Genomic DNA, 25,456 nt, shown 5'->3' on the forward strand with positions numbered 1-25,456 from the left:
ACAAATGAAAATCTCTGGTATAAGCGGAATATCAAACTTTTACTTGGACGGATATAGCAGTATATAGACTGTATTCACTATATATACGATGAGTGGGCTAATTTATAATGGGATTAGAGATACAAAACACCGAGTAGAGTCGCTGCTTGAACTGATGTTGCTGCTGCTGCTGCTGCTGCTGCTCTTCCTCGGGGCTATCCGTATAATACGTGTATAGTCAGTAAACTTTTACTTCCAGAGTAAGCGAACAGCTAATGAGATAAATTTTACCCTGAAAAAAAAGTATATGTATATACTACACTAACGTACAGGGTGTTGTACATGAACTGATCCACCCGAGAGTTGTCGCGAAGGATTCATGAAATATATGTTTTCGCTCAAAAGTATTCACTGATTTGTAATATGAATAGAATAATATTCATGTGCACAGAAAATTGTCGAAGACAAATCCGGCTGCAAAGTGACTTCGACGAAGACGACGCCGGGGTTTCGTTTCTATGAACTCGAGTGTCGACGGTGTAGTTGCCAATGGAATGCGCGCACCGCGTCTCAGACCGTCTCCTGCAGGCTGTTGGCCTTCCTCGTCCTACGTGTGCATCGATGTCTCAAGTACTTTGCTTCGGTCGCTTCGAGGTCGCGTGTACGAGAATTTGAATAGTGATCACCGTACTTGAGACCAACCCGTTGGTTGGATCAGATCGGGTTTAAAGAGGATTCATTGATAAAGCGATGCGAAAATCGGAACAAGAAAAGAAAAAAAAAAAAAAAATATTATGTTACAGGTAACTGAAATTGGCGATAAAATAACATTTTTTCACACTCGTGATAGGATATAAGTTTTAATATCTGGTAAAATACTTAGCGAATGTTAAGCGGCGCCGTAAGTTCTCAGCTCTAATTTACTTTTGGCGAAACAATAATTCCTTTCTCATTACGTGTCGCGAATAAACAACCTCGGTGTCGAGTGGGTACGAAGTGAAGTGGTGGATATTTGAAACGCGTGCGAGAATTTCCTCGTGACGTATACACCAAGGCTTGCATGGCTGTCGGACCTTAGACTTTAGCGTTTCATGGTCGCCATGAGTTATTCATTATACTCATAGACCCATGAGTATACATATTATTCGCTTTGTATATAGTTGAACATAACCGAATTTCACCGACACACCGAAGCACATTCATGCATTTACATTCGTGGCTGTATACATATATATTGTAGGTATGTAATGCCGACCTTTACGTATGATTCAAGTATATCCACTTTGATATTTCGTAACTAGAGATTTCACAGATCGACAACGATTCCTACTATTTTCTTGACACACGATTTCTACCGATTCCAGAAGCTAGAATTTGGCGAAACTCGCTAAAACTTCCGCAATTCTGTAGTGTACAATTTCTTGAAAAAAAAAAGAAAGTCTCAGCAGGTAATCGTTGAGAATTTCTGCAAACAGCTGTAACTCAAAGAATAATTTCGAAACGAATGGAAACCGATTTTTCAAACAATTTCTTGAACGAACAATGCCGCGTTAAAATCTCCAGCAGTAACGACCAGTCAACACAGCCTCGAACATTTAGTTTCAGCAGATGAAACAGTTTCAGTATCAATGTATCCATAGAATCTCCAGACCACATTTCGTCCACTGCCTTGAGACGTTGAGAAGCTGAGAATACGAGACGACGTGGAATGCCATAGAAGAAGAAACGACAGACTGACTGAACGGAGAAGGAACAGCGTAGAGCCGAAGGCATAAATTGAAGACTAAGTATACGTTAAAGAAGAAGCCTAAAAAGCAGCTTCAAATGAGCGTCGCGTGTTGGAAGGAAAAAGACGATTCAAGCGTGAGTAATGGCGACCGACTCGCGAATCGAGTAAAATATAATAAGCCTTGTATAGCACGGGGCACGAATTGTCGAAACGTAATGATTCTTGCCGCAGGATAGGCATTTGGAAACACGTCGAATGACGTCAGGCACCAACGTGATTTTGCTACCAACCCACTTACCTTCTGAACAATTTGTCCCGTAGCAAACGGCGTCCAAGGGTGGCAAAAGGACGTAGAGGAAAGATCTGCTGCTTGTTCCGCGTCATCCTTTTCACTTCAATTTCTTTTCTTTTTTTTTTTTCTTTCTTTTCACACCTTTCCCTCCTTTCTCCCGCGTCGTCCTCTTATAGAGCGTCACTCTTATAACTCAGTGAAAACCCCGAGAAATTCCGGCCCCCTCGGCTTATCTTCAAATCAACAGTCACAGCTCCGAGCGTCCTTCCTCCTCGTCTATTCCTTCCTTCCTGGCTTCCTTCTTTCTTTTTTTACTTCGACTTCGACGACTGTACCCCACCTCCTTTCACACGTACACGCGCACGTACTTCACTCACTAACGTTCCCCGAAGCGGTCGCCTTCCTTACCAGACTTCTATTTTTAGCTTTTGAATATCCACTCTGTTTATGGGGTCAACACCTTCGCCGCTAAAAACTTTGCCGTGAATTTTTCCCAAAATCCAGTTGATAGATACTCTCGTTCGTCGGTCAACCACTTCAAATATCTCAGTTCTCATATCTTCTCGGTGAAAACTTCATTCGAATCTCTGTCTTCTTTTTTACTTGTCAACGTACTCGCACTCTTTTGAAACGATCAGAGATCAGCTGAATCTATATACCACTACGTGTACACTGTTATATACATAGAAATCCAACGATTTCTCGATTAACTTTCTTCTGTGCGGTGGCAAGAATATCCAATAGTTGCACTTGATACAGCAGATCCGAAACACGGCAAGAGAAGATAGCGAAGATTCGACGAGGTCTAAAAACCCGAACACACAAGCTCACTGCAGTAATAATAAACTCCAAATACACGGGGTGCGAGTTCCGACCATCCGTCTGGTTCGCGATCCAGAATCTAACTGATTACACAAACTCGTTTCTAGACGCAGAATTCGGCTATAGTGTGAACAAGATGATGAAGTAAACTATAGACGAAGGACACACATTAACATCTGAGAATTGATTGGATAAGTTGCAAAACGATGTATGATCTTTCGCAGACCCAGTCTTGACAGTTGTATTCACTTTGGTTCCCATTTCCCAGTGTTCCTACGCTTGCAACAATCGACGACACAATGCATATGCAAATATGTAGATATACCCGCCTACACGTCGAGCTGTTCCTATAATTTTCAAAAGTGGAACACGGACAACGAACGACGGCTCGATAGGCCTCGATACTACTTCTCGTTGATATGTGACAATTACACCGAAGGTGATAAGAAGACCGAAACCAATCGCTTTCGACACGTCGATGACGCGGACGCCGGGCGTCCGGGACGATAGACGCCGAGGGAATGTCGGACCAAGACTAAGAGAAGGCGGCGAGGCTCCTCGACAAACTACCGCCAGTCACTACCGACTCCAGCAGCTCCTCTCGACAGAGAGAGAAACCGACTCTTTCAGGTTTTCTATGCGTCATCCGGCCGCCACCCTCCCGTCTGCATCGCCGTTGGTGCCATCGCCATGCCATGCCATCGCCATGCCATGCCTAGCTCCGACGAGGTTTTTAACGCCTCTAATCCATCGAGCCACGTGACCAGCGGATATCGTATGTCTAGCGCCAACTAATTGTAAGCATAGTAGGTATAGTAGTAGTGGTAGTGGTAGTGGTGGTGGTGGTGGTGGTGGTATAAGCATATGACTTGATTTACCGTACTTTGCACTGTGCGAAGTCTCGTTTCTTCTGATGAGACGTTGGTGCAGAGGAGACGAATTCACATTCAACCCGAGGTGAACTAATTCTCAAATTCAAGTCTCTGGCGACGTCAACAGTCAGAGGTAATGACTTACAAACGAGGCGAGAAGGAATTACAGAAAGGAAACGAGAGACCTGAATACCTACACCAAGATAATAGTTTCATTAGAGGCTCGATGTCGATTAATCGATTGAATTCTTATGGCTTCAGGAGATTTCTAGTAGGTATCTGGTGAACACGTCAATTGTCCCTGTAGCTGGCTGTTTCCTTGAATATGCACTCTGATGATGAAAATTAAAGCATGTATACCAAGTTCAACGTCGTCTTTATTTGTGACTCACATGCATCATCACTCACCGTATCATGAAACGTATGATATAAGTAGGTACCTATTCTACGAATAAAAGTTTTTCATACCAGGAAGAGTTCCAAGTGACTGAAAATTTTAAATCTAATAGTCAACATTTGTATCTTTTGCCTTTTAATAACGATTGACAATTATAAAACTGTGAAAATCATCAAGTTTTGCCATGATTCTAAACCTTCGAAAATCCCACGTTACAGTCCAACTTTCCCTCAGTATTTATTTGTATTAACACCTAGTCATTCATCAAGCGTGTTGGCACACAAATCGTGATGCAGCCTGGTAAAATTTGGTTAGCACTCGGCATGTCGCCTCGTTTTACCTGGAGCCTGATGTTCGTAGTCGAATCGACTTCAGAGTACCATTGCAGTCTACATGGTGACCTCGATAAACATTATCGGTAAGGTATCGTCGGTCGTGAGTAGAGTATGGTTAGGTTGTATTGGGTCGAGTAGCACGTTTGATACGCGGTGAGAACCACGTAGAAAATACTGAGCAATCGTGGCCGTCGTTGGCAAACTTTCTATCCAAGAGCTGCAGGGCTGCAGTAATGCAGAGTACGTTTACATCTGGTAGAGGAGCAGCGCATAACGAATTCCTGATCACGGTTCCCTCTTCCATTCCACAAAGCGTGCAGCGAGCATATCCTACTGTTTGTAGTCGTGAAATCAACTCGAGAAGTGGACACGAGACTCCATTAGAGGTCTTTTCTATTTCCCATCGCTGTTGCCAGCTTATCTATACCCTCAAGAGAAAAGCTGCCACATTGTATGAGCAGCTAGGGCCGACAATCACCTCATGCCTCGACCATACGTTGATCAGACTGACAGTTCTAAGACGACGGTCAACAGTGTAGAAATTTCCATACCTACGTTAACTGAATACTAAAATTTATCTGCATGCATGCATACTCTCGCAGAGAGACAGTCTCAATTGTCAGTAACGATGATCGCGAGTAAAATATCATATCTTGATAAAGTTATAAACATTCCTTGAATGAGTATGTAACGCGTCAATTTGATCAATGCACTTAGCAATTGTTTCCATGTGTGAATGTCGATGTATGGGAATGACGATTCGATCCATTCAATTGAAACTGTCTCTCCTTCCGAAACGAAAAAGTTGTGTGATTTACAGCTGAGTAGATGCGAAGACAAACCGTTTGGTCTTGTGCAGATTTATTTCTTTTTATTTCATTCTCACTGTAGTGATTTTCTCAAGATAACAGTTTGTCGCTGCACTTATCAAGTATATTCGTATTCATCGTTTCTGCCTCTTTCACCGTAAGAAAATACAACCAAAATCGGCACAACGGATTCCCATATCGTGAATTTGACGAGACCACCCGGCCGCAGGGTGGCTCGAGAATAACTGACACGCTAGCAGCCAGCCAGCTGACGAGTAAGTCGGCAGAATGTAATGGCGGACAAGTTTGTACTAACGTATTTTATTCAACGCACAAGCTAGTATGCCGGCTGCGTTTATAGGGGCGTGAACCTTCCTCCCTCCAACCCTCCCTCTTTTTTTTTTTTACTCTCCATGACTACCTGGGGCTCTCGTTCCTAATATTCTTGCCCCGGCCAGACTTGGCAATGTGCCTTTCCAACGTTATCCCTCCTCACACAACTCTGCATGGGGGTTAATACGCCAGAAACACTGATGCACTAAACATCGCACTTATACACGGACAATAATGAATGTACTGCAATGGTTGAGTCACCTTGGTCTGATTCACATTTTCAACCCTGAACCCCCCCTCCAGCGAACCTCTTTAGCGCTTAAGATAATCATTCTTGCATGATGATGGCTGGGTAGGCCCAGCGGGAAAGTCTAACATAAAGAAATAGTTTTGTTAAATTTTCTTAACCTTCCGCAACGAACTTATCCGATAGTTAAGCGCGCTCAGGGGTCACGAATCTTCAAACATAATAATAATACTAATTAAAATGATATACTCCATCGATCCCGAAAGTTGATGCTATATTGGTTGCACTAAAGGGGTTGAGGAAAAAGCGGAAAAAAACTTTAGTGCCAATCTCATTCCCCTCAGTTTCTAACGGTTTGAGGTTTTGGTCCCCAAACCCCTTATGAATGAAAGAAAGCCAAGGGTGCAATGCGTCCTTGACAGGCATGCTGCAGCACGGAAACTACCACCTGGAATTCGTCCTAAAAGTAGTTCAAAATATGCAGCATGTTGCCACACGCGTGGACAACATACGTTCACGACGTAAAAGCCACGTTAAACTGCTCGATATCAACGTTTGACGACCGTCGTTGTGGTCACAACTCGTTCACTACTTGTTGCTTGACCAGGTGCAAAATGGCTGTACAAGCCATTGTGTTGACGTAGCCCAGTTTCGGAGTCGATCCATCGCCTGTGAGATACATGAAATCTTTTTGTCCAATACATGTTTGTTTCAATGTGAATTTTGTATTGAAAAAAAAAATCTCGGAATGGGAGAACTGAATTAGAAAAGATAACAAACTTTTACGTGTATAGGCCAACGTGATTGTGTTACGGTATGGTAGACATTTTTAAGAATTTTTGTCCCATTTGTGATGTAGGGTATATTTTAATATCATTTATGGGTATAAAATTCACAACAAAGTGCCAAATTAAACGTCGCACAATTCATTCAATTTAATATCACGTCATAGACGTATTACGCTATACGTATAAAACGCTGTAATTTACACATTTTATTGCAGCACTTTTGTACATTCGGAGTTCAATTTTCACAAGTCATAACTGCACAACGGGTTTTCTCTTTTCATTACTAAAGATTGATGGGTTGATTTACGATGAGAAATTATCATGAATTTTTCGCTCAAGTCTCGTAAACAAAACTTTATTTCCGGTTTAACGGACATTCGACTACAAGATGCCGCGACGATTGATCAATCCCTTGACGTTAAGCTTCAAGGGATTGAAGAGATAGTCTTACCGATTGGTCTCAACTCAACTGATAATCTTCTCACCAGCTCGAACATTTTTGCATTGTCAATAAGAAACAAATAATTCATTTAAAAAAACTCACCATCCCTCTTTTCTTTCCTGTCCTGCTTGAACGAAGGCTGTTCTCGTCGAAAAGACAATTTATCGTCCCTCTACAGATCACCGTGCAGAATATTGATTCGCTAATAGAATAGTATGTATGAAGGAGTCCATCGACGGGTGGATGGATGACCACGGGAATAAGAGAGATATTAACAGGGGTATGTTCGTGTTGAGAACTTGCCCATTGGTCAACATACCCAAGGAACTTTGAATTCCTGTAAGGAAACTAGTCAACGAGCCCCTCGAGTATCAGGAGCAGCAGATGCGAGCGTCGTATCAGCCTTGGGCCAGGCAACATCATGATTTTCAGGATCCAAGTCGTTCGACCAACCCCTAAAACTCTCCCCCTAATACTTAATGATGAAGTTAAACCGCGGGTTGGAACGGAAAACGGGTCGTTTCCTTCCGCAAAACTTGTCGCAAAATTTATGAGTTTCTATTTATGGGATGTTACCAAGCGAATAACATAGTATTTCGCATGCATATCGTGTCCTACTTTACCAAAGTAAGAGTTTCGGATTTGGATACTTTACAGACATTGAACTTCACAAAGGACAGCAAAACTGAACGATTACTTCGAGCTGTGTTCATTGTTTGCATCATTTTCATTCATCTTTTGCACGTGGTGTGTTCGATTCATTGAACGACTGACAGGATCCGGTTCCTCAATTTGTATGATTTGTCAAAATGGAAGTAAATAAGGTTACACATGTATAATGGATTGATCACCGTTCCTACACGATAAGAGGAAGGATCGGTCCGATTGGCTTAGAATCGGGTTACCCTGAGATGGGAAGCTCCAAGGTTTGCAATTAAAATGCAAATTGTGAATAAGATTTACGCAGGTTCCAACTCACGGTATTTAATGCATATAGAGTGGTTACCGAGAGGCACCGACTGCAGCCATGCAAGTACCAATTAATTACCAACCAGATCCTGTATCGTTCGCAGATTACGCGGTAGAATGCATCAGAATTGGAATGTAAAATTCTGGACTCTGACAAAGAGATTCGTGTCAACACTAGATCATTATTAACACAATTTCGATCACATCATACTGATAAATATCTCACCAAGTTTGTACACTCTGATACTATAACTTAAATTCAAGCCTTCATCCAATCCATTATACGGCATTCAAGCTCCTCTTGGCGTTTTTGTCGTCAAAGTTTTTTATTTCCCTGATCCGAATTCGTGTCAATTAGGTACGTCACGAGGCCTGCAGAGACTGGCGTCAATTAATTACAGGGTATGATTAACGTATCAGGTTGACAAGTCGCGGGGTTAACAATGATTGAGAATTCGAATGTGCATAATCGCGGTCATTAAATGATCGTCAATGGACGAATCGGGGAACAATTGGGTTTCGCGCGACTCTGACAACCGCGACAGTGCCTGAAACAGATTTCAGGAAAGCTTCTCCGCATAAGGATCGAGCCCCAACCTCTTTCCTTCAACCCACTGTACCAGAGATCCGAATTTCCATAATGTCTTTTCAAACAATTCAAAAGAATCCTGCCTCAGAGCTCAAGTGTAAAACTCGTTTTCCGGCCGTGGTTTTTGCCTCCAAACCCCTCTGCTTACATATTCCTCCATCTTTGCAGCCAACGGAAAACGATAATTCACCTGGACCAGGATGAGGAGGAATCAATAATCTCTCTCCAGCTTAGGAAAATCTCGCTTCATATTAAAAAAATAGTAGAAAAAGGGAGACTGAAAAGAAGAGGGTGAAGGGAAGTCTCGGTTACCCTTCTCTCTTCGTCATACTTGTTGAGTTGTTCTATACGCGGAACGATCACTCCGTCGAACAATCGTCAGGCTTGATCGCGGCCAAGTGAAAATTACGCAACACAGACTTCGCGGCTTTCTACTTTCCGATGATCGTCCAGCGATTAATAAGACACAACTAGGTATGAACCAGTCATAGTCCAATATTGCAACGTCAACTACTTCAGAGTGGACAACGGAATTTTATGACGCGACGAATGCAAAAATGGACAGTAAAATATCGGTGCATGGGTGTTCCAAGAATGCTGCTGAAGATTCTCTTCTTCTATCTTCGCTAGACCTGCGGTACGAATGTATTCGCAAATTTTGGCGAATAACGAAAAGTGGTAACATGACGAAACGCTTGAAATGCTTCGAGTAACACTGAGCTAAGCTTGCAGCGATGAAAACCTGAAAGACTGCATATGGCGCCGAGTTTCTGAGCAGTGAGATTATATGTCTGATCAACGTAGAACTCGGCATTTCTCTCTTTATCTTTATGTTATAACGGTGAAAATAGGCAACAAACCGAACCCCATGATGCAGTTCATCGGATGAGAAAGGCCTTACAGACCGAGCTAACGACCTTTCTCCAGGACGTTGGATGGTTCACACGCGTCAGGTTGTCTCACTCGATTAGCTCAGGACCCGGAGACCTTCGTTACACGTTACAGAGGACAATGCGTCTTACATCTACACACGAAGCGATCGGTAGCGGTTGATCTAGGCGTGATTACCTGCTTCCTCTAGGAGCATCGTGTATTTGCTCCTTGAAAGGAAACACGGATCAATCTTTCGCACAGTTTTTGCCAACTGTCTCCGGTTTTCGTTCTCATATAATTATTATACAGTTTATGTAAAACGGTGATAAAATCCAACATAATTGACAAGAGGAATTTTTTTTATGCCAGAATGAATGTCGCGGGTAATTTATGGGTATATTGTATGTACATGAAAAGTCAATAATTCATGCAGAACTTTCGTTACAAAATAGTTCAGTAAATTAATCTCCTTGAATTTAATAAGCCTTGCAATTAAAATTTTAGACCATATTCACTGGTTTGTAGATAAATTTTTATTAAAGATAAATTCAATGAATTAAGAGATCATAAACGGCACTCAATAACTTTGAGAAGCCAGGTGTTTTTCTATACAAGTTGTGCATAGATAATGTCAAACCTTTTAACCGATTCTGACGCGGTGAAAAGCGATAAGTAACACATGTGTATAGTACAGTAGGCACATCCCCTGAATTTGTGAGGCAAATTGATAGATAACACCCAGTTCTCACACAACGTGTTCGGCACACTGACCGTCCTCGATTTTGTCCGTGATTGCGTTCGAGGTGAAATTCTATCACGTGTATTTTTTACTTGTGTTTTTTTTTCTTCTTCCTCGTTTAACGTTCCATCGCTAGTCTATTTCGGACGTGTTAAAATAACGCGACGGCGGAATACATTAGAGACACGGTTCACATCGTTGTCTTACGTATTCATCGCTTCTAATTTAGTATACATATATATATATAAAATATCTATCGCCTGCATCATCACCTGTGTATAAGAAACGATTTTGTCGATGTGAAAATTGCCCCAAGCGAGTTATTCCTCGACAGCGAGAGAATACGAGGTACGTATAATGTGTGGGATGGAAAAAGGCCAATTTTAAAATCGAATTTTTTGCCATCGCACGGAATTGAATTCTTCGGATAAGTAGGTCGTTACACCGTGGCTCGTATCAGTCAGTTTGAAATTGGATTTTATACGAGTACCGTTTTAATTAGAAATATCTGCATCCGATATACATAACAACGTGTGAATATTTGAGAAACCTCGATCAGATATCGAATCTCACACGCCTGTCGTTTAAATATGTATAACTACGTTCTATTTTATTCACAAGAAACGATTGATGAACAGATAAATAACTAAACCAATGATAAGTCTTTATTTCTTCAAATCATAGTATATTAATTATAGTAAAATTTATAATTCTAACGATGAATCGAGTTAATGATAAGTAAACATAGGATGCATAAGAAAATAATCTACCGAGATTGATTGATTGATTTCATTGTACATTTCATCTCTAAAAATTCATTTTAGATACACACGTACGTCCATCATGTTCAAACTTTCGTACAACATTTAGTTATAGTTTTTTCTTCTTCTTTTGTTTCTTTTAAACGTATGTATAATCTACAAGATGGGATATATACCATTGATTAAACAAACAATTCAGGAAAAAACTTCGATAATGTTGAATATTTTTTTTTATTACATACTTTTTGCTCCTGTTTCATTCACTCGACTAAAAAGTTATTTTAGATACCTCTAAATTTTTTTCTTTTTTACTCAAAATGTGACCACGCCTTAAAGTTTTTGAAGACGATCATTTTCCTGTTACTTACACAATTGTGGGAAGGCACATGGAGGAGAAAAAATTTTGTTGGGAGCTATTAGTTACCCGAAACTGGGCAGCCAGGTTATACTCACTCTCATGATATCTACAAGCATCTGATCGCACGTAAAAGTCGTGTAACTAGAAGAGCTATAAAAAAAAGGTTCGAGGTACGAATTACGTTTTTTTCCTTCATATACGGGAAAACTTTTTACAACTTATATTACAGGTACGATGAGTAAACGTGCTTAAGTGGTTAACCCTTTACTTAAAGATATTCTCGACACCGAAACATCGCTCCCAAAGAAGAGATGATATTTTTCTTCGGGACGAGTTCCTATCATTTCCGGGGATCAAGAGGCCGGAGTAAAAAGGAGTATGGAGAAAGAAAAAAAAGGTCGAGGATATAAAGAGCGGATCAAAGTTTAACCCGTACGTGAAGTGAAAGGGTAACGATGAAAAATAAAGAAGGTCAGTCAAAAGAAATGAAAAACTTTTCCGCGATGTGCGATATGGATATAATATTACAGGCGGATACGTTTAATCTTCATTTATCTGCACTATCGTAAGCGATTTTTATACATATGATTTATAATAATGGATAAAAATCAATCAGATCAGAGTTTCCCGATATTTGTTTTGTATAATGATATATTTTTCAAATCTACAAATATAATTATGTAATATTACGTTATTGCGAGATAATTTCCAACGCGTTTTTTCAACTAAATGTATAATTAATTATTATGTATAACAAATTCCAGGAGTGAGCGAAGCTTGTTACACTGCGGAGCTTTCTATTTTAGAACTTTTTCCCTCTTAGTAAAAGTAAACCCAGTAAATAGGAATATTAGCTATAAAATTATCAATTTTAACGAAGGCGTCATAAAAAGTTTATAATTTTACGTAGAATTGAACGATGAATAAGGCAGGCTTAACATAATCGATTACCCATAATACAATACCTATAAAACCTCAATTACGTAAAGTTTTCAGGTCAACTCCAACTTTTTGTGTTCAATATTTGTTTTTCATCAATATTCCCGACACAAGTAATCTTATTTATAATTCGGACAAGATTGATTCCAAAATTTTTCACCTTTTTTTTTTTTGAGAAAGGGAAAATCTTTTGTCCGAATTTTAGTTTAACCATTTCAATAAAGTTTGTTAGAATTTAGAAATGTAGTGTTTTCTATCCTATCAAATACAAAATTCAATTTCCCCGCAGGGATATTAAAACCAGACCATAATTAATTGATTACACTCGTTGAACGGGCCAATTCCCAGCCTGCGGGCACTCCGTCACTGATTTTCTCGCTGATGACGAAGTCATCCCGTATATTTCTACCGAGTTTAGAATCTAAGTGGTAAATCCTCGTAGGCGGATCGGAGTGGTTATCTGGTATTAGACAAGTCCGACGGCGTCGCGTGCTGCAGACGTAAATTACGTAGATTGCGTCACGCGTTTGCCAGATCAACGTAGTTCCAGATGCGTGACGTAAGCATTGAGAAATGTGTAACGCAGTTTAACCGTCGATGATATAAATATTTTTAGAAATAATTATTCGGAGAAAAGTGTCGAAAGGAGGGAATGTAATGGAATGGAATGTAATCTAATGGAATGAGGGAGAAATTCAACTTTTACTGTGTATAAATATAAACTCGAGGAAACTTTTGATCATAAAGCAGGTTTAATCGTTGGGAAGAACTTTTAATAAGAGCGGTACGAATGGAATATCTTGCGGTTGTTGCCGCGAGTTGTTTTTCTCGACTTTCTTCTTGTAACAGCTTATAATTTTATTGCTACGATTTCATCAAATATATATATATATATACCTATGTGTACAGGAAAATATTTAAACCTTGTTTTGTTTTTTGACAGAAGAATATAAAGAATAATAAAAAGAAAAAAAACGGGTATCTCTTCTTGTTCGTCTTTGAAACATACTACTTGCGGGATAAGGTCACAATGAGAAGAATAGGAAACAACAAATTTTAACAGCAGTTGGAGAAAAGGGTAGATTTGATTTATGAAAGACGAAAACGAAACAACAAAGAGTAAAAAGAAGAAGAAAAAAATAAGAACAAGTGGAAAGAACAGGACGTAAAGAATACGAAAAGTTTCGCAGATTCTTATTTCTTGTTATTATTCTTCTCTTTTATCGCAAAAGAGTAAGGAAAAAATTTTTCTATCCAAAGTTTAATCGCGCGCTCATATATTATATACAAATGATCACAGTTTTCTTACCCTTCATCTTACCATAAAATTATACGCAGCCTTGAATCGTATTGCATGAAAGATCTATATCTGCAATGATTATCCCCGACTCGTTCGCAGATCAAGTAAGAACTGCAGGATATAGAGACAATTTTCTATAAATAGATAAACGCGGGAATTCAGGCCCGGAGGAAATTTTAAACGCGGCTTGAGTTAATCGCGAAGTATCCAGTGAACCCGGAAATAACTTTAGAAAATTTGCATACCAGCTCCTGTCTGCAGGCGCGAGCGATGTTAGAATTCGCGTTTGGACACGAAGAGCTTATTATTCCTTATTCAAAACGGTCGCTACGAACAAGTATTAAATCCTCCATCCTCTGCGGATACGGAAATCCGCAGCTTTGAAAATCAGCCAAGTAGGCATAATTGCGAATAGACGTATGCAGTAATAACTAATTTGAAAAATCGTGGAAATTATTTGACGGGAACTCTTCCGATACCCTTTATTACAGCAAAAAAATTGAAATTGTTTCTATCGCATTGGGCTATTTATAATATTGTACAATAACGTATTTCAATGCATCAAATATACTCACCAATACCACAACGACCACGAGCATGTTTATAAAATATGAAGGTATGCTCGCTCGATCAGTTTTCGTCTAGGTTATAGTTTGTGAAACAAAGAGCTCACCTGTAACAAAGAAAAATGAAGTGACAAATTAGAAAACGGTTAGACGTCGTGTATCGTACGAAAGATTCAAGTGAAAACGAAGGAAATGAAAGATTGAAAACGAAAAGATGATTCAAGATTTTATAACACCTCGTTGACTGTTTTATTAAAAAATACGCTTGTAATATTTTCAGGTATCTTTCAAAATCACTTCGTATATTAATATTTTCTAAAAACTTTAAGGACCTGTAAAATGACGACGTTTTATGAGGTAAAAAAAAAAAGAAAAACAAAAGTAAAGAACACTCGACAAATTGATTCCGTAGGAAAATATTTTACCTTATAGCTACGTCAATTGGTAAGAAGTGCTTGAAAGAAAATATTGGGTTATTCATTTTCTTTTTAAATCTTTTTTAGATGTTATACAACGCTGGTATACCTATACCTACCTACCTGGTATGAAAGTGTTCGGATATGATTCTGTTGAAAGTCAAAACTTCAAGTAGAATATAGAAAAGGTTGTTGAAAAAATGAGAGGAAGAAGAAGAAGAAAAAATCGAGAAGGAAGGTTGAAACTTAAATATGTATATGCCAACTTTTCGGCGAGAGTATCTCGAGGGAAATTGATGGGAGGGTGGAGGGGGGGGGGGGATGAAAGGCGGTTGGTTGAGTTAGAGGTATCTCATTTTATTACATCAATGTCTAATTTCTTTTAAACTCTGAAGCGACCCAAGTTTTTTCTTCAGTGAAACTTTTCCCTCGCCCTTTACCCTCGACCCCTGTTAAGTTCGTTTCTCACGTGACGCACAGCGTTATAAATATACCGCATACATATAACTTGCCCCTCGTCTTCTTCTTCTTCTTCTTCTTCTTCCTGTCTCAGCCTGCGTATAACGCGTCTTGAGATTGTAAGTGATTGATTTTTAAAATATATATGTACAAGTATAAGTGGTCGCCACCGCAGTCTTGTATAGGTCGCTTAATATTTTTTCTTACGACCCCTCGAATCTGCCTTCCATTTTCATAAATTACTTGGTGTTACATAATGTAATGCATTAAAAAGTTTATGAAATCGCGAGTTCGATACGAGGAAATTTGCTGATTTGTTTTCTCCGATATTCAATGATATTTTCTTAACACCGGGTACAAAATTGATCGTCAAAAACAAAGAAACCTGTTAATTTGTTTCGAAAGCGCCTGCTTTACAAATGCATTCATCGTAAGATTATTTGTACGAACTTGTATTATACCGGTTTGAGTAATATTTATAATATACGTGGGAATGGAGCAGGTGCAAGCACGCGTTTCTGTAAGCCGAGCAAGAAAATGAGGGGACGATGACGACGACGACGACGGAATAAATATGGGAGGCAAAAAGCGAAATTGAATATAAAGTAGCAACGATTAAAGACCAGTTAAAGAACTCCCGGCAAAGATTTGTTCATTCTGATAGGAATTCGAAATTTCGCAAACGCCCTTAACACACATGGCTGTTCTTGCAAAAAAATTATTCAAATTTTTATCAAGTAATTTGAAATCAATACCCGATTAATAATAATGAAAATAATTATTTTAAAATCTTATAAACAAGCTTACGTAGGAAATATCAAATCGAAACAATCCTACATCAAAAAGTTAGCCTGAATTGTATAATATATCAAAGATTACATTTTTTCCCATTTTTTTTACAAGGAGTAATTGATGCGCGTAGCTATCGCGATGAAATGAAGTAGGCAATCGAACTGTGCCTGCAGACAAGTTTTAGACCTAAAAATAGGTACGGACCGTCTGCAAGCAGAGAGTGAAAAAGAGTAATTATAAAGGGAACGAGTAAACTTTAGATAGAAGCTTTGCGCCTCGAGTCGAGACGCCTGAATGGAAAGAGAAACTGGAAGGCAGGAAGAGGGAATTGAGGGAGGGAAATAAGGGCGCAAAGAATCTCTCAAGATAAATGGTCCGACTGAATGAACGTGAATTAAACCACACCAGGCTGTGTAAGAATCCGAGAAAAGAAAACTCATTCCCGCTGTCAATTTTCACAGTGTCTACCTAAAGACATGTATATATATATATATATATATATATATATACACACACGAGTATACGTAACTCGAAAAAAATGTCAAGCCTTATCGACAGCCAGCAGCGACCGAATCGCATGAAACAAACTACATTTGAAATTTTTTAAATCGTCTTCTTTTATTCCGTCTTCGCATTAAACGATGCGAGAAATTATCGAACCCGTATCGAAATGCCGCAGCTGGGTGAAATGGTACAAGCTTTCATAAAGAAATTGAAAACTGAAGTAGAAACGAATCATAGCTGAAACAGTAACGGTTTTGCAGTCACCCTGATTATGGAAAATCATGCATTATTTCTGCTTCATCGTGCATTTGTGATATAAATTTCTCGAGCAAATATTATTTTCATCGGTATTGAGATTTGTGGAAAATTTACAATCTCAACGTGGTGCGAGTGTCGAAAAGAATGCAGGCGAGTGCTGATAAGAGGACGAAGTCTTCGGCGCAACACTTCGCCTTCTGATTTGTGTAAAGCCGTCTTAGAGGCTGCACGAGCCGAGTTTCCTCTTCGACGAGTGCATTTGATATTTGCATTTGAGTTGCGAGGACGATCCGTTGGGATTTTATTCACGTTGCTCGGGGGGTTTTTGTTTGCCCGCCATCCGCCATGCAGAATTGAACTTCTGATCTATCGGAAATAAAGCTGTGGCTTTGGCTTTCCTACATGTGTATACATATATCTGTAGGACAGCGGCGCATTGTGGAGTTCGGTGAATCCCTCGTCAAGGAATCAATTCTTTCTTTCACAATCGCGAACCACCTTTCAAGTCCGCCCCCGATATCTTATACTCCTCGTTTCTCCATCGGGACATTTTTATCATTGCTGCTGCTGCTGCTTCCGTAGATTTGGAAAAAATTCAGAAGTCTTACGGTGAGAATCGACTGCAGAAGTACTGGATAAAGGAAATCTGTCAGGAGCTTTTGAAAAATCTTGTGGGAATGAAAATTTTGCAACGTTAAACTCTCGGAACAGACTGCAATGTGTCATTTGAATAACTGAGTGATAGATCACAAGATATTGATTTGTTCACCGTAAAAAATTGAATGTTCAAAAATAAAAAAAAAAAAAACAAAAAAAAAAAACGGGTTATTGCCACGAAATATATTATCATATTTTTTTACATATTCTACAGTCACGAAATTCTTCGATAATAAATCATTGATACACGTCACAAATTGTTTAATCGCTCTGTCAGTTCGTTCGATTTTACATCCACCAATTGCCTAAAAATTAATTTTTTTAAACTGCCCCTCATTTTTTATCCACTTCGACGATTGATTGAAATTCGTAACTAAATTTCAATCAATAAATTCACAATCTTATCTCCAGGTATCGTACGACAAACGGTGACTGGATTTCTGTGCCAGCCCAACGCAGCGCCTACAAGAGGCAACCCGCGATCACGAAAGCATGTAGTGAAGCATGGAGTTTGGCGTACGCGTGAAGTTCACTGGGGATTGTATTTATGTTACGATGCGATTGAACGTTAAGAATATTACAAATATGAAAAGAATGACCCAATCGGCGATTTTTTCGAATAAATTCTCTGACTTTTGTCTCAGTTTTTCAGTAAAGAAGTTCAGAATTCCCTGAACTTCTTCCACGAAACGCATCACGTTTTAGGACCAAAAGGTCCAGACACTGTGCACCTTTGATACATATAAACTTGGATTTAAAAAAAACACAAAGCATTGATTCGTATCGAACAAATAATGAGAAATTGAACGATACCATTTTCGAAAATTGGTTTAGCTGAATTTACGTAGCGTGACTGAAGTTTAAAAACACTATATAAAATAAGTACGTAGATTCCTGAGGTCCATCATAATTCAAGTTTTCAATCAACTTTTATCAAAATCCGGGTACGTGACAGTTGCTGAGAACACTGTTTTTATCGCTTCTGAGGTAAAAGGTAAATGAGTCAATTGATTGCAAGAAATAAAATTTGTTTCTTTATTGAATTGACAGTCGGGTGCTAGATTCGCATTATAGGATGTACGAAAACAAAGAATGACTTGTGGGTCACTTTATCGAAATACCGAGACCACTGGTAAGCGTCGATACAGGATTAAAGGATCAACCTTTGACCCTAGTAACAAGCTCAACGGCCAAACCAATTAAGCGAACCGTGTATAAATATTCGGTGCTGTCGATCCCTGGAATATCCAATCAAGTTGAATCGTGTCGCTGGATTGAGGACAACGGAAGTGTTGGACAAAAAACTGTGATACCAGGCGGTTTGCGTCTATTTTCAAAAATGAAGCTTTTACTTTATTTTATTTCATCGTTAATGTTATTTTTGCTGTATTACATTTCAGTTTACTAAAATAACTCTTCATGCTGCCTTGGAAGACTTGTCCAAAGGTAAATAGATTCCAAATCTTTTTTATACCCCCCAAAAAGCACCTCTGGAGCAAAAACCTTTCGCCAAGTGCATTAAAAATGTGGTCATTAACCACAAAAATATTTTCTGTAGTCAAAAATCTATGCATATAATCACCTTGTACAAAAAAGATTCAGATCATATACTACCGCCAAATACATGTCTGTTTATTCACAATAAATAAAACAAAATAGAATAAGAAACTAAATAACTCATACATTGATTAAAATCCAGAAAAAAATCAAATTCTAATTCTCTTTTATATTTCTTTCCCCCTCTTTCACTTTCTCAGCATCGATCACCGATCCATAAGTAATATCCAACGATGAAATTTCTGCATCAGCCGTTTGTCAATATTTAAACGCCATTGAACGAATCAATGATGTGCATTTTTATGCATTTATTTATTTTCATGAATATTATCAGCTGTCCAATTAAGGATCCAGTAGGTATAAGTCAGGCATTCCATGTTTTCACATTATCACCGAGTGAATGGTTATTTTTCTTCTTTTTCTACACTTCCAATATGAATTGAATTATTGAAAAATAGTGAATATAGTATTAAGCATTACCTGCCTGTAACTAGTAAACAAAAACGCGAATCTGCACTTAATGAAGCGGCCGCTTTCGAAAATCCATGACAAGTATGATGAAGACGATGAAAAAAATGCGCCAAAATGTAACACGAGTTTAAAAATATATGATCAATTCTAGACAATTAATATCACCGAGTTGCAGTGAGTTTGAAGTTCGCCAAATATTCTGCTGAGTGAAAATGTAAAACTGTTTCACTCCGCACGAGATGTTTCTCTAAAATTCATATTAATTCTATAAGATCGTTAAATTGTCGTTGAAATAAATGATCGAAACTTCAGGCCTAATACGAATTGCATTCATGCAACAGCTGAGCAAAGAGTTTATCGCGATAGACACGGACATATTTCGTCTGCAAATTGAATACAGAAATATTGATTTATCCTTGCGTGAGCTGGCAGGTTGTAATATTTTTTATAAAAACATAATTGGAACAACAAAAACACATCAAAACCTAACTGCAGAATGCTATATCCGAGTGACAAATACATAAATTGATCATTAAGTCAGCTGACCAAGATGGAAAAGCAAAAATATAGCCAAGTGAGCGATAATACACATCGGAGACAATCGACGTTGAATATATATACGGTGAAATGTGTAAAACTCTTCAATCGTCGATACACTGAAGTTCTATTCACACCCAGTGGCCAACAGTGTGAAGAATTTTAGGGTAAGAAACAATCGTTCTCATAACAACCATTATCATCATCATCATCATCATAGTCACCGTAGCCATTTGTAAAAACGAGAATAAAAAAAATGGTCAAACTTTCCCTTACGCAATGAGACTCGCGAATTTTCTCAGAAAGAATTAAAGAAGGTGTCAAATCAGCGTTAAACCAATTTATATTCCACTAAAATACTAAAGATCCTGCCTAAGTGAATAGTGAAAGATTGTTGCCCCTGTCAACAGATTCCTCGGCAAGAATGTCCATGGAAATAGTGGCCTTCGTGGCCCTCCTCGCAGCCATGGCACCTAATGTCAATTCTGCCATGGTTCACGATCAGAGCAACGGAAACACGACCAGAGCAATGAACGACGTTATCGCAGAGACGATGGAGTACGCTGTCAATGAGGTATCGAGTCTTACTATTAACGAAAAGAACAAAACTTTTTTGAAGCTAAAGCTGGAAACAATCGTCGAGACAGAGGTAAGAATTAACAACAAAACTAGAAGATTTTTGGACGAGCTTAATGGGCCAGAGACTCCGTATATGTTCAATTTTTCAGGTCGGACCTTTGATGTACAATTACGCAATTTGTTTGGAGGAAATACTGTTGCGCATTGAGAATCCGACGAAGGATAAAGACGAGGATTTGCTTGCTTCATACGCACGTTCATTGAACGTCGACTTTGCTAAATTGTTGGAAGAGCTACTAAAACTAGTGACGAGTATTGTTGATATAATTGTGAAAATCTTTAGCGAAAAGATGACGTACTCCGAGGGCGTCAAACAGACCGTTAATCGCAAGGAAAAAGTGATCGAAACCATGAACCATACTTTGAGAGTGCTTCCACACCCCGAGACGAGTTTACTAATCGCGTTGTGCATGGGTATGCCAAACTCACTTATGAGTTACTTGCTCTATCTGAGTATGTGACTTGGACGCTGTTTGCGTGGTGTTTGAATCAAAATAAATGGCACAATAATATAAGGTTATGGGATGAGATATGAAAATTAGTTATATCCGAAGGAACAAAAAACATTTCGATAAATTACCGACACAAAAATTATAGGTATAGGTACAAAAATTCTTGTACCTATAGATCAGGAACGATCCTTGAATGGAAAGTCGTCGGCTACTTTTAGCCGGATATAAATATATATATATATATATTCAGCCGCGCTGTTTGCGCACGATTTGATTTACTTTTCTCGACGTGCGATTTTAACCTTGCATTCACCATCAAAATGATAATGGACAAACAAGATAATGATGAAAAAAAAAAAAACAACAACAAACGACAAATTAGTAAGAAAAAGAGAGAATTAGTTGAAATATTAGTAATACTAGTAATAATAATAATACTATAAGAGAAATAAAAAGATCCAACTTTTGAATAAGAAAAAACATTATTCATATAGTTTATCAGTTTTGAAAATATGATATTACTCAGATACTTTAATTTTTTTTTTAATACCTACTCACTACTATATCGGAATGAAATAATGATTAAAATAGAAAGTTGCCTATCTCGAGGGGGTGACGGGATTTAAAATATAAAAATCCTAATTCTATTCTATTTAGTAATCTTCTCCAAGTCGGTAGCTGGGAATAATATCTCCTCAAATAAAATAAAAAACTGATCGAATAATGTAATGAATTTGTGAGAAATCACGTTAAATTCATTTTGATGCAGCCGAATAAACAACCGACAAAATTCAAAGCTTCCAAGGTTTGATTTTCGAAAATACTTAGAGACTAATGAGTTGCAATTATTACATTTATCGCAGTGAGTTGTTTGACGAATTCCGGCTGTTCATAATAATATACACGCGAAAGCTGAGTGTAACGAAACTGTAAAGCAAAGCATGTCGAGGGTGGACTGAAATAAAATCTTCGATGTGTGCGCGTTACACTGCAGGGTAAATCAAGGTGGACGTCCCTACGTGTTGAGGCAAAGTAAAGCGGAACAAAGTAGGCTTCTATATTACATAGGACAGCGAAGAGATGCTCTCAAGTTACTCGGCGACCCTTGTAACGCCAATCCTCCACGGGGACATCGATAATGGTACACGAAAAGGGTGGTCTTCGTAGTATATAGAAGGTCTGAATTTTTCATCAAAGGACTCCCATATGCGTTATCCAGATTTCATACAGTTTTGTCGGAAGTATTTGTAATATGAGTTATGATAGCATATTCAGTCCGCGTAAAACAGATTTCCGCGATAAAATGCGGTTTCTTTATTATTTATGTAACACAATATGGTTGACGCGTCTTTTTTGCCTGCGTTCCGTACGTTAAGTGATCGTTTTAGCGTCATTTAAAAACAAAAAAGAGCATCAACTTTTACGCAGCCTAGTGGTTAGAAGTGCTCTTTTTTGTATGCAGTATCCATAGTATAATATAATATGAGTGGTTACAGTGAAGATGATAGCAACGATTAGTCACCAAGTGGAGCAATAAATTGATCATATAACTAAACAAAGATAAAACTTCGGCATGGATATTTGACATGGGTATTATACGTGTATAAACATAATGAGTATACAACGTGTGTAACACGGGATCTCAGATAAATAGCAATGCATAATTTGCAAGGTCGTCGTTATCTATGTTTTCTATATATACTATAAACTACCTCGATACTGCAGCTACATTGTGCATATACCTATAGTCACTGCACATTTTTTGTCTTGCCAAAATTTTTTAAATGACCGTAAACAGTTTTGATGTTTCGTTAAACAGTGCAACATGTGCATTCACAGAGAGAAAGAGAGAGTAAGAGAGAGCAAAAAATAGGAAACTTGAAATCAAATGGAACGAATTGATGAAAGTTCAAACCTGATTATATAGGCCGATGTTGTCGCATCCTAATTCACTATCCAGTTATCGTAAGCCGTAGTAGTTGTGGTGGTTCACAAGTCAATTTTTTGATCAAGCGATCGACACGTGGGGGGAAAGTTCGCACACAAAACTGCACCAAACCACAGAAACAAACAATTCCCAACGATAAATATTATTTCAAGAAAGCACACACACGAGAAGCCAACCGATAAGATATGAAACGATATAAGTCCCGAAGCTGAATTTCTTCGTCAAAGTGTAAGCGTGTAACAAGAGGAAACACACGTTGCACACGTGTAAAGGAAACTGCGGTACATGGACCAAAATTGAAAAAGAAACCGCGCGATTCTTGCCCTTTCAACAACGCATCAGTAAAGAAACGCGGTTCAGCAAATGCGGCAACGTTTGAGCAGGACGAAGGCGGCGATCGAGCCGCGAGTCCGATCGAAAGTGAGCAAAGAGACTCCAGGAGCGACGAAGAGTCCGCGTGTTACGCGCGCGAAGGAGGAAATGGCTGGGGATTAGCCGCGTCACGCATACGCGGATACACGCGCACTTTACACGCACACGATTACAGATAAGCGCGTCAAATACGCGTATATTTACGAGAAACTCCCGGCTCGCCTCGCCTATCCCGCCTATCCCGCCTATCCCGCCTATCCCGCCTTCCGCGCTCTAAACGGGAATCTCGTCTTCCTTCATCTCCATCCGCTGCTCCGGCGTAATGCCGCGTAATTATACGTGACACACGTAAACGCGCGAATATACGGATGACAATCATCTCCGTCGACGGATGTACGCGTGCATCGACGATTACACGTAACGGAAACGCGGTGAAACGTTTTATCATCACGTTTCGCTCCAACTTTTTATCTCGTAATTTTATGGCCTCGCCGAGTCACCGCGCCACGTGCTCGGCTTACGAATTCGTAGATTCTCGCCTCTGTACTCGCCACCTCATTCATTCATTCACTCGTTCGTTAATTCATTCATTCCTCTTGATCGGTTCGTTCGGCTGTTTGCAAAAAAAACTTGAATCTAGGCGATGTAAAGACAGTGTGCAAGTACTCGCGATCTGAGAGACCGTCGGGGGGGATTAAACTTCAAATTGCACGAGACACGCTACAGGCACCTAAAAATCGGAGATAGGAGAAAAGGCGTGAATCGATTTTCGTCACCCGTGAAAGCCCTCGTGCACCGTCAAAGAATCCCGTGGCTCCGAGGATGACGGGAGTCGCGGGCACCCGCGGCGCGTATTCCACACTCGATCGGACGCGTTTAATTCAATGAAACGAGGAGACCGGAAGTCGAGCCTCGACGCGTCGCGGCTTCGTCGGCTTGCAACGCGGGGGACTCGGACAGGCTCGTGTAATACGCGCAGGTGGATCTCGGCTCGCTTCGCGACTTGCCTTCGCGTGGACTTGCCGATAATCACGCCCTCCAGAGGCACGCAGCTTTAAACCACGAGTATAGCACCGCGTATGTGTATAGCTGCGCGAATATCTGCATGCGTGCAATACGCATGTAAAATAGATTCACGATGTATTATGGTTATAGTTATACACCCTATCGCGACGAAGTGGGAGAGGAATTGATTCATCGAAACTTGAGAATATCTGTATATATTATTGTTGCATTACTCATCGTATAAATCATCAGCGTGCGTTATGCATGACCAATGTGAGGTTCTTCCATTTCTTTTCTTTTCAATTTTTTTTCCATTCAGGTATACAAGCGGCGACTGGCAAACGGAAGTTTTACTAGGAATTCAGAAGTGATTTCTTATCGATTCGTAAGGTCATTAACCGCCGCCTTCTTGAAACTATACAAAATCATCAGCTGAATTTGATTATTATTTGGTGGATGAATATTTTGTAAAAGGAAACTGTAAAAATTATTGAACGTTCGATTTTTCTTGCTGGATAATATATATATTTATTTTTTTTTGTTACTTTTATGACCTATAATGGAAAATAGAAATCTTGGCCAAAATCGAAGACAAAAATATCAGTAGCATTGATTGTAGTTCGAATAGTCAGATGATTAAAATGCGATTCGAAAATAATTGTGATATATTGCGTATAATTTAGAAAATGATGCAGCCCACAAAATTATTCTTAATTACAAGTGTATGACATAATAAAAATGCAGAAAGAGAGCAAAATATTCAAGGAATGAGATGACACAATCGTTATATATATGTATTATTGTATTAACAAAAGGCATCTGCCCGAGTGCAGCGATAAGACAGGTTCAATGACGATGAATAAGTTACTATCGATAATTACACGAATAATGAATAAATTAACATATGATAATTCACAATAAATACTTGTTTTACCTAGATATGCAGATGTCGTAATAATCGCGTATCTTTTCAAGCGCACACAATAATTTTATAGCACATCAGACGACAAAAGCACAGACGTTAGCCAGAAAACTATACGAAACGTTGTGTGTACAACTTGCAACAGCGTATACTGTTTCTTATCTCTTCGTAATGTTTAGTTTCTTCTCGTTGAACTGCAGAGACATATTGTTCGTGCAAATTATTCTCGCGCACGCGTGACTCGCGAAAAAAATTAAAAGTAAGAAGACATCTTCGCGTGGTTGACGAAAATATGATCGTCGCGTCACCTGAAAATTTTCAAAATAAT

At 39.0% G+C, this 25,456-nt stretch overlaps 2 protein-coding genes and 1 long non-coding RNA gene across 18 annotated transcripts in view; 1 reads left to right on the plus strand and 2 right to left on the minus strand.

Moving 5' to 3' along the window:
- LOC124407468 lies at positions 1-23,431 on the minus strand. The gene is made up of 3 exons (XR_006929313.1): positions 23,181-23,431; positions 18,524-18,529; positions 1-12 (listed from the first exon to the last, which is right to left on the minus strand). It is a non-coding gene; the product is annotated as an uncharacterized LOC124407468 (long non-coding RNA).
- LOC124407311 (disks large 1 tumor suppressor protein) overlaps positions 1-25,456 on the minus strand; it is a 361,750-nt gene that overhangs the window by 14,576 nt on the left and 321,718 nt on the right. The gene's annotated exons all lie outside the window — the stretch shown is intronic.
- LOC124407440 lies at positions 19,919-20,937 on the plus strand. Its single transcript, XM_046883562.1, has 3 exons — positions 19,919-19,957; positions 20,201-20,439; positions 20,519-20,937. The coding sequence occupies exons 2-3, from the start codon at positions 20,215-20,217 to the stop codon at positions 20,888-20,890; spliced, it is 597 nt and encodes a 198-aa protein (XP_046739518.1). The 5' UTR covers positions 19,919-19,957; positions 20,201-20,214; the 3' UTR covers positions 20,891-20,937.

This window comes from Diprion similis, chromosome 1 (genome assembly GCF_021155765.1).
Source record: "Diprion similis isolate iyDipSimi1 chromosome 1, iyDipSimi1.1, whole genome shotgun sequence".
NCBI classification, from domain to species: Eukaryota; Metazoa; Arthropoda; class Insecta; order Hymenoptera; family Diprionidae; genus Diprion; species Diprion similis.

What these genes read in the sequence shown, in the direction of transcription:
- LOC124407440 (XM_046883562.1), top strand. Translation starts at nt 20,215, where the DNA reads ATGTCCATGGAAATAGTGGCCTTCGTGGCCCTCCTCGCAGCCATGGCA. An exon ending in AAACAATCGTCGAGACAGAG is followed by an intron (nt 20,440 to 20,518) that starts GTAAGAATTAAC and finishes TCAATTTTTCAG; the next exon opens with GTCGGACCTTTGATGTACAA.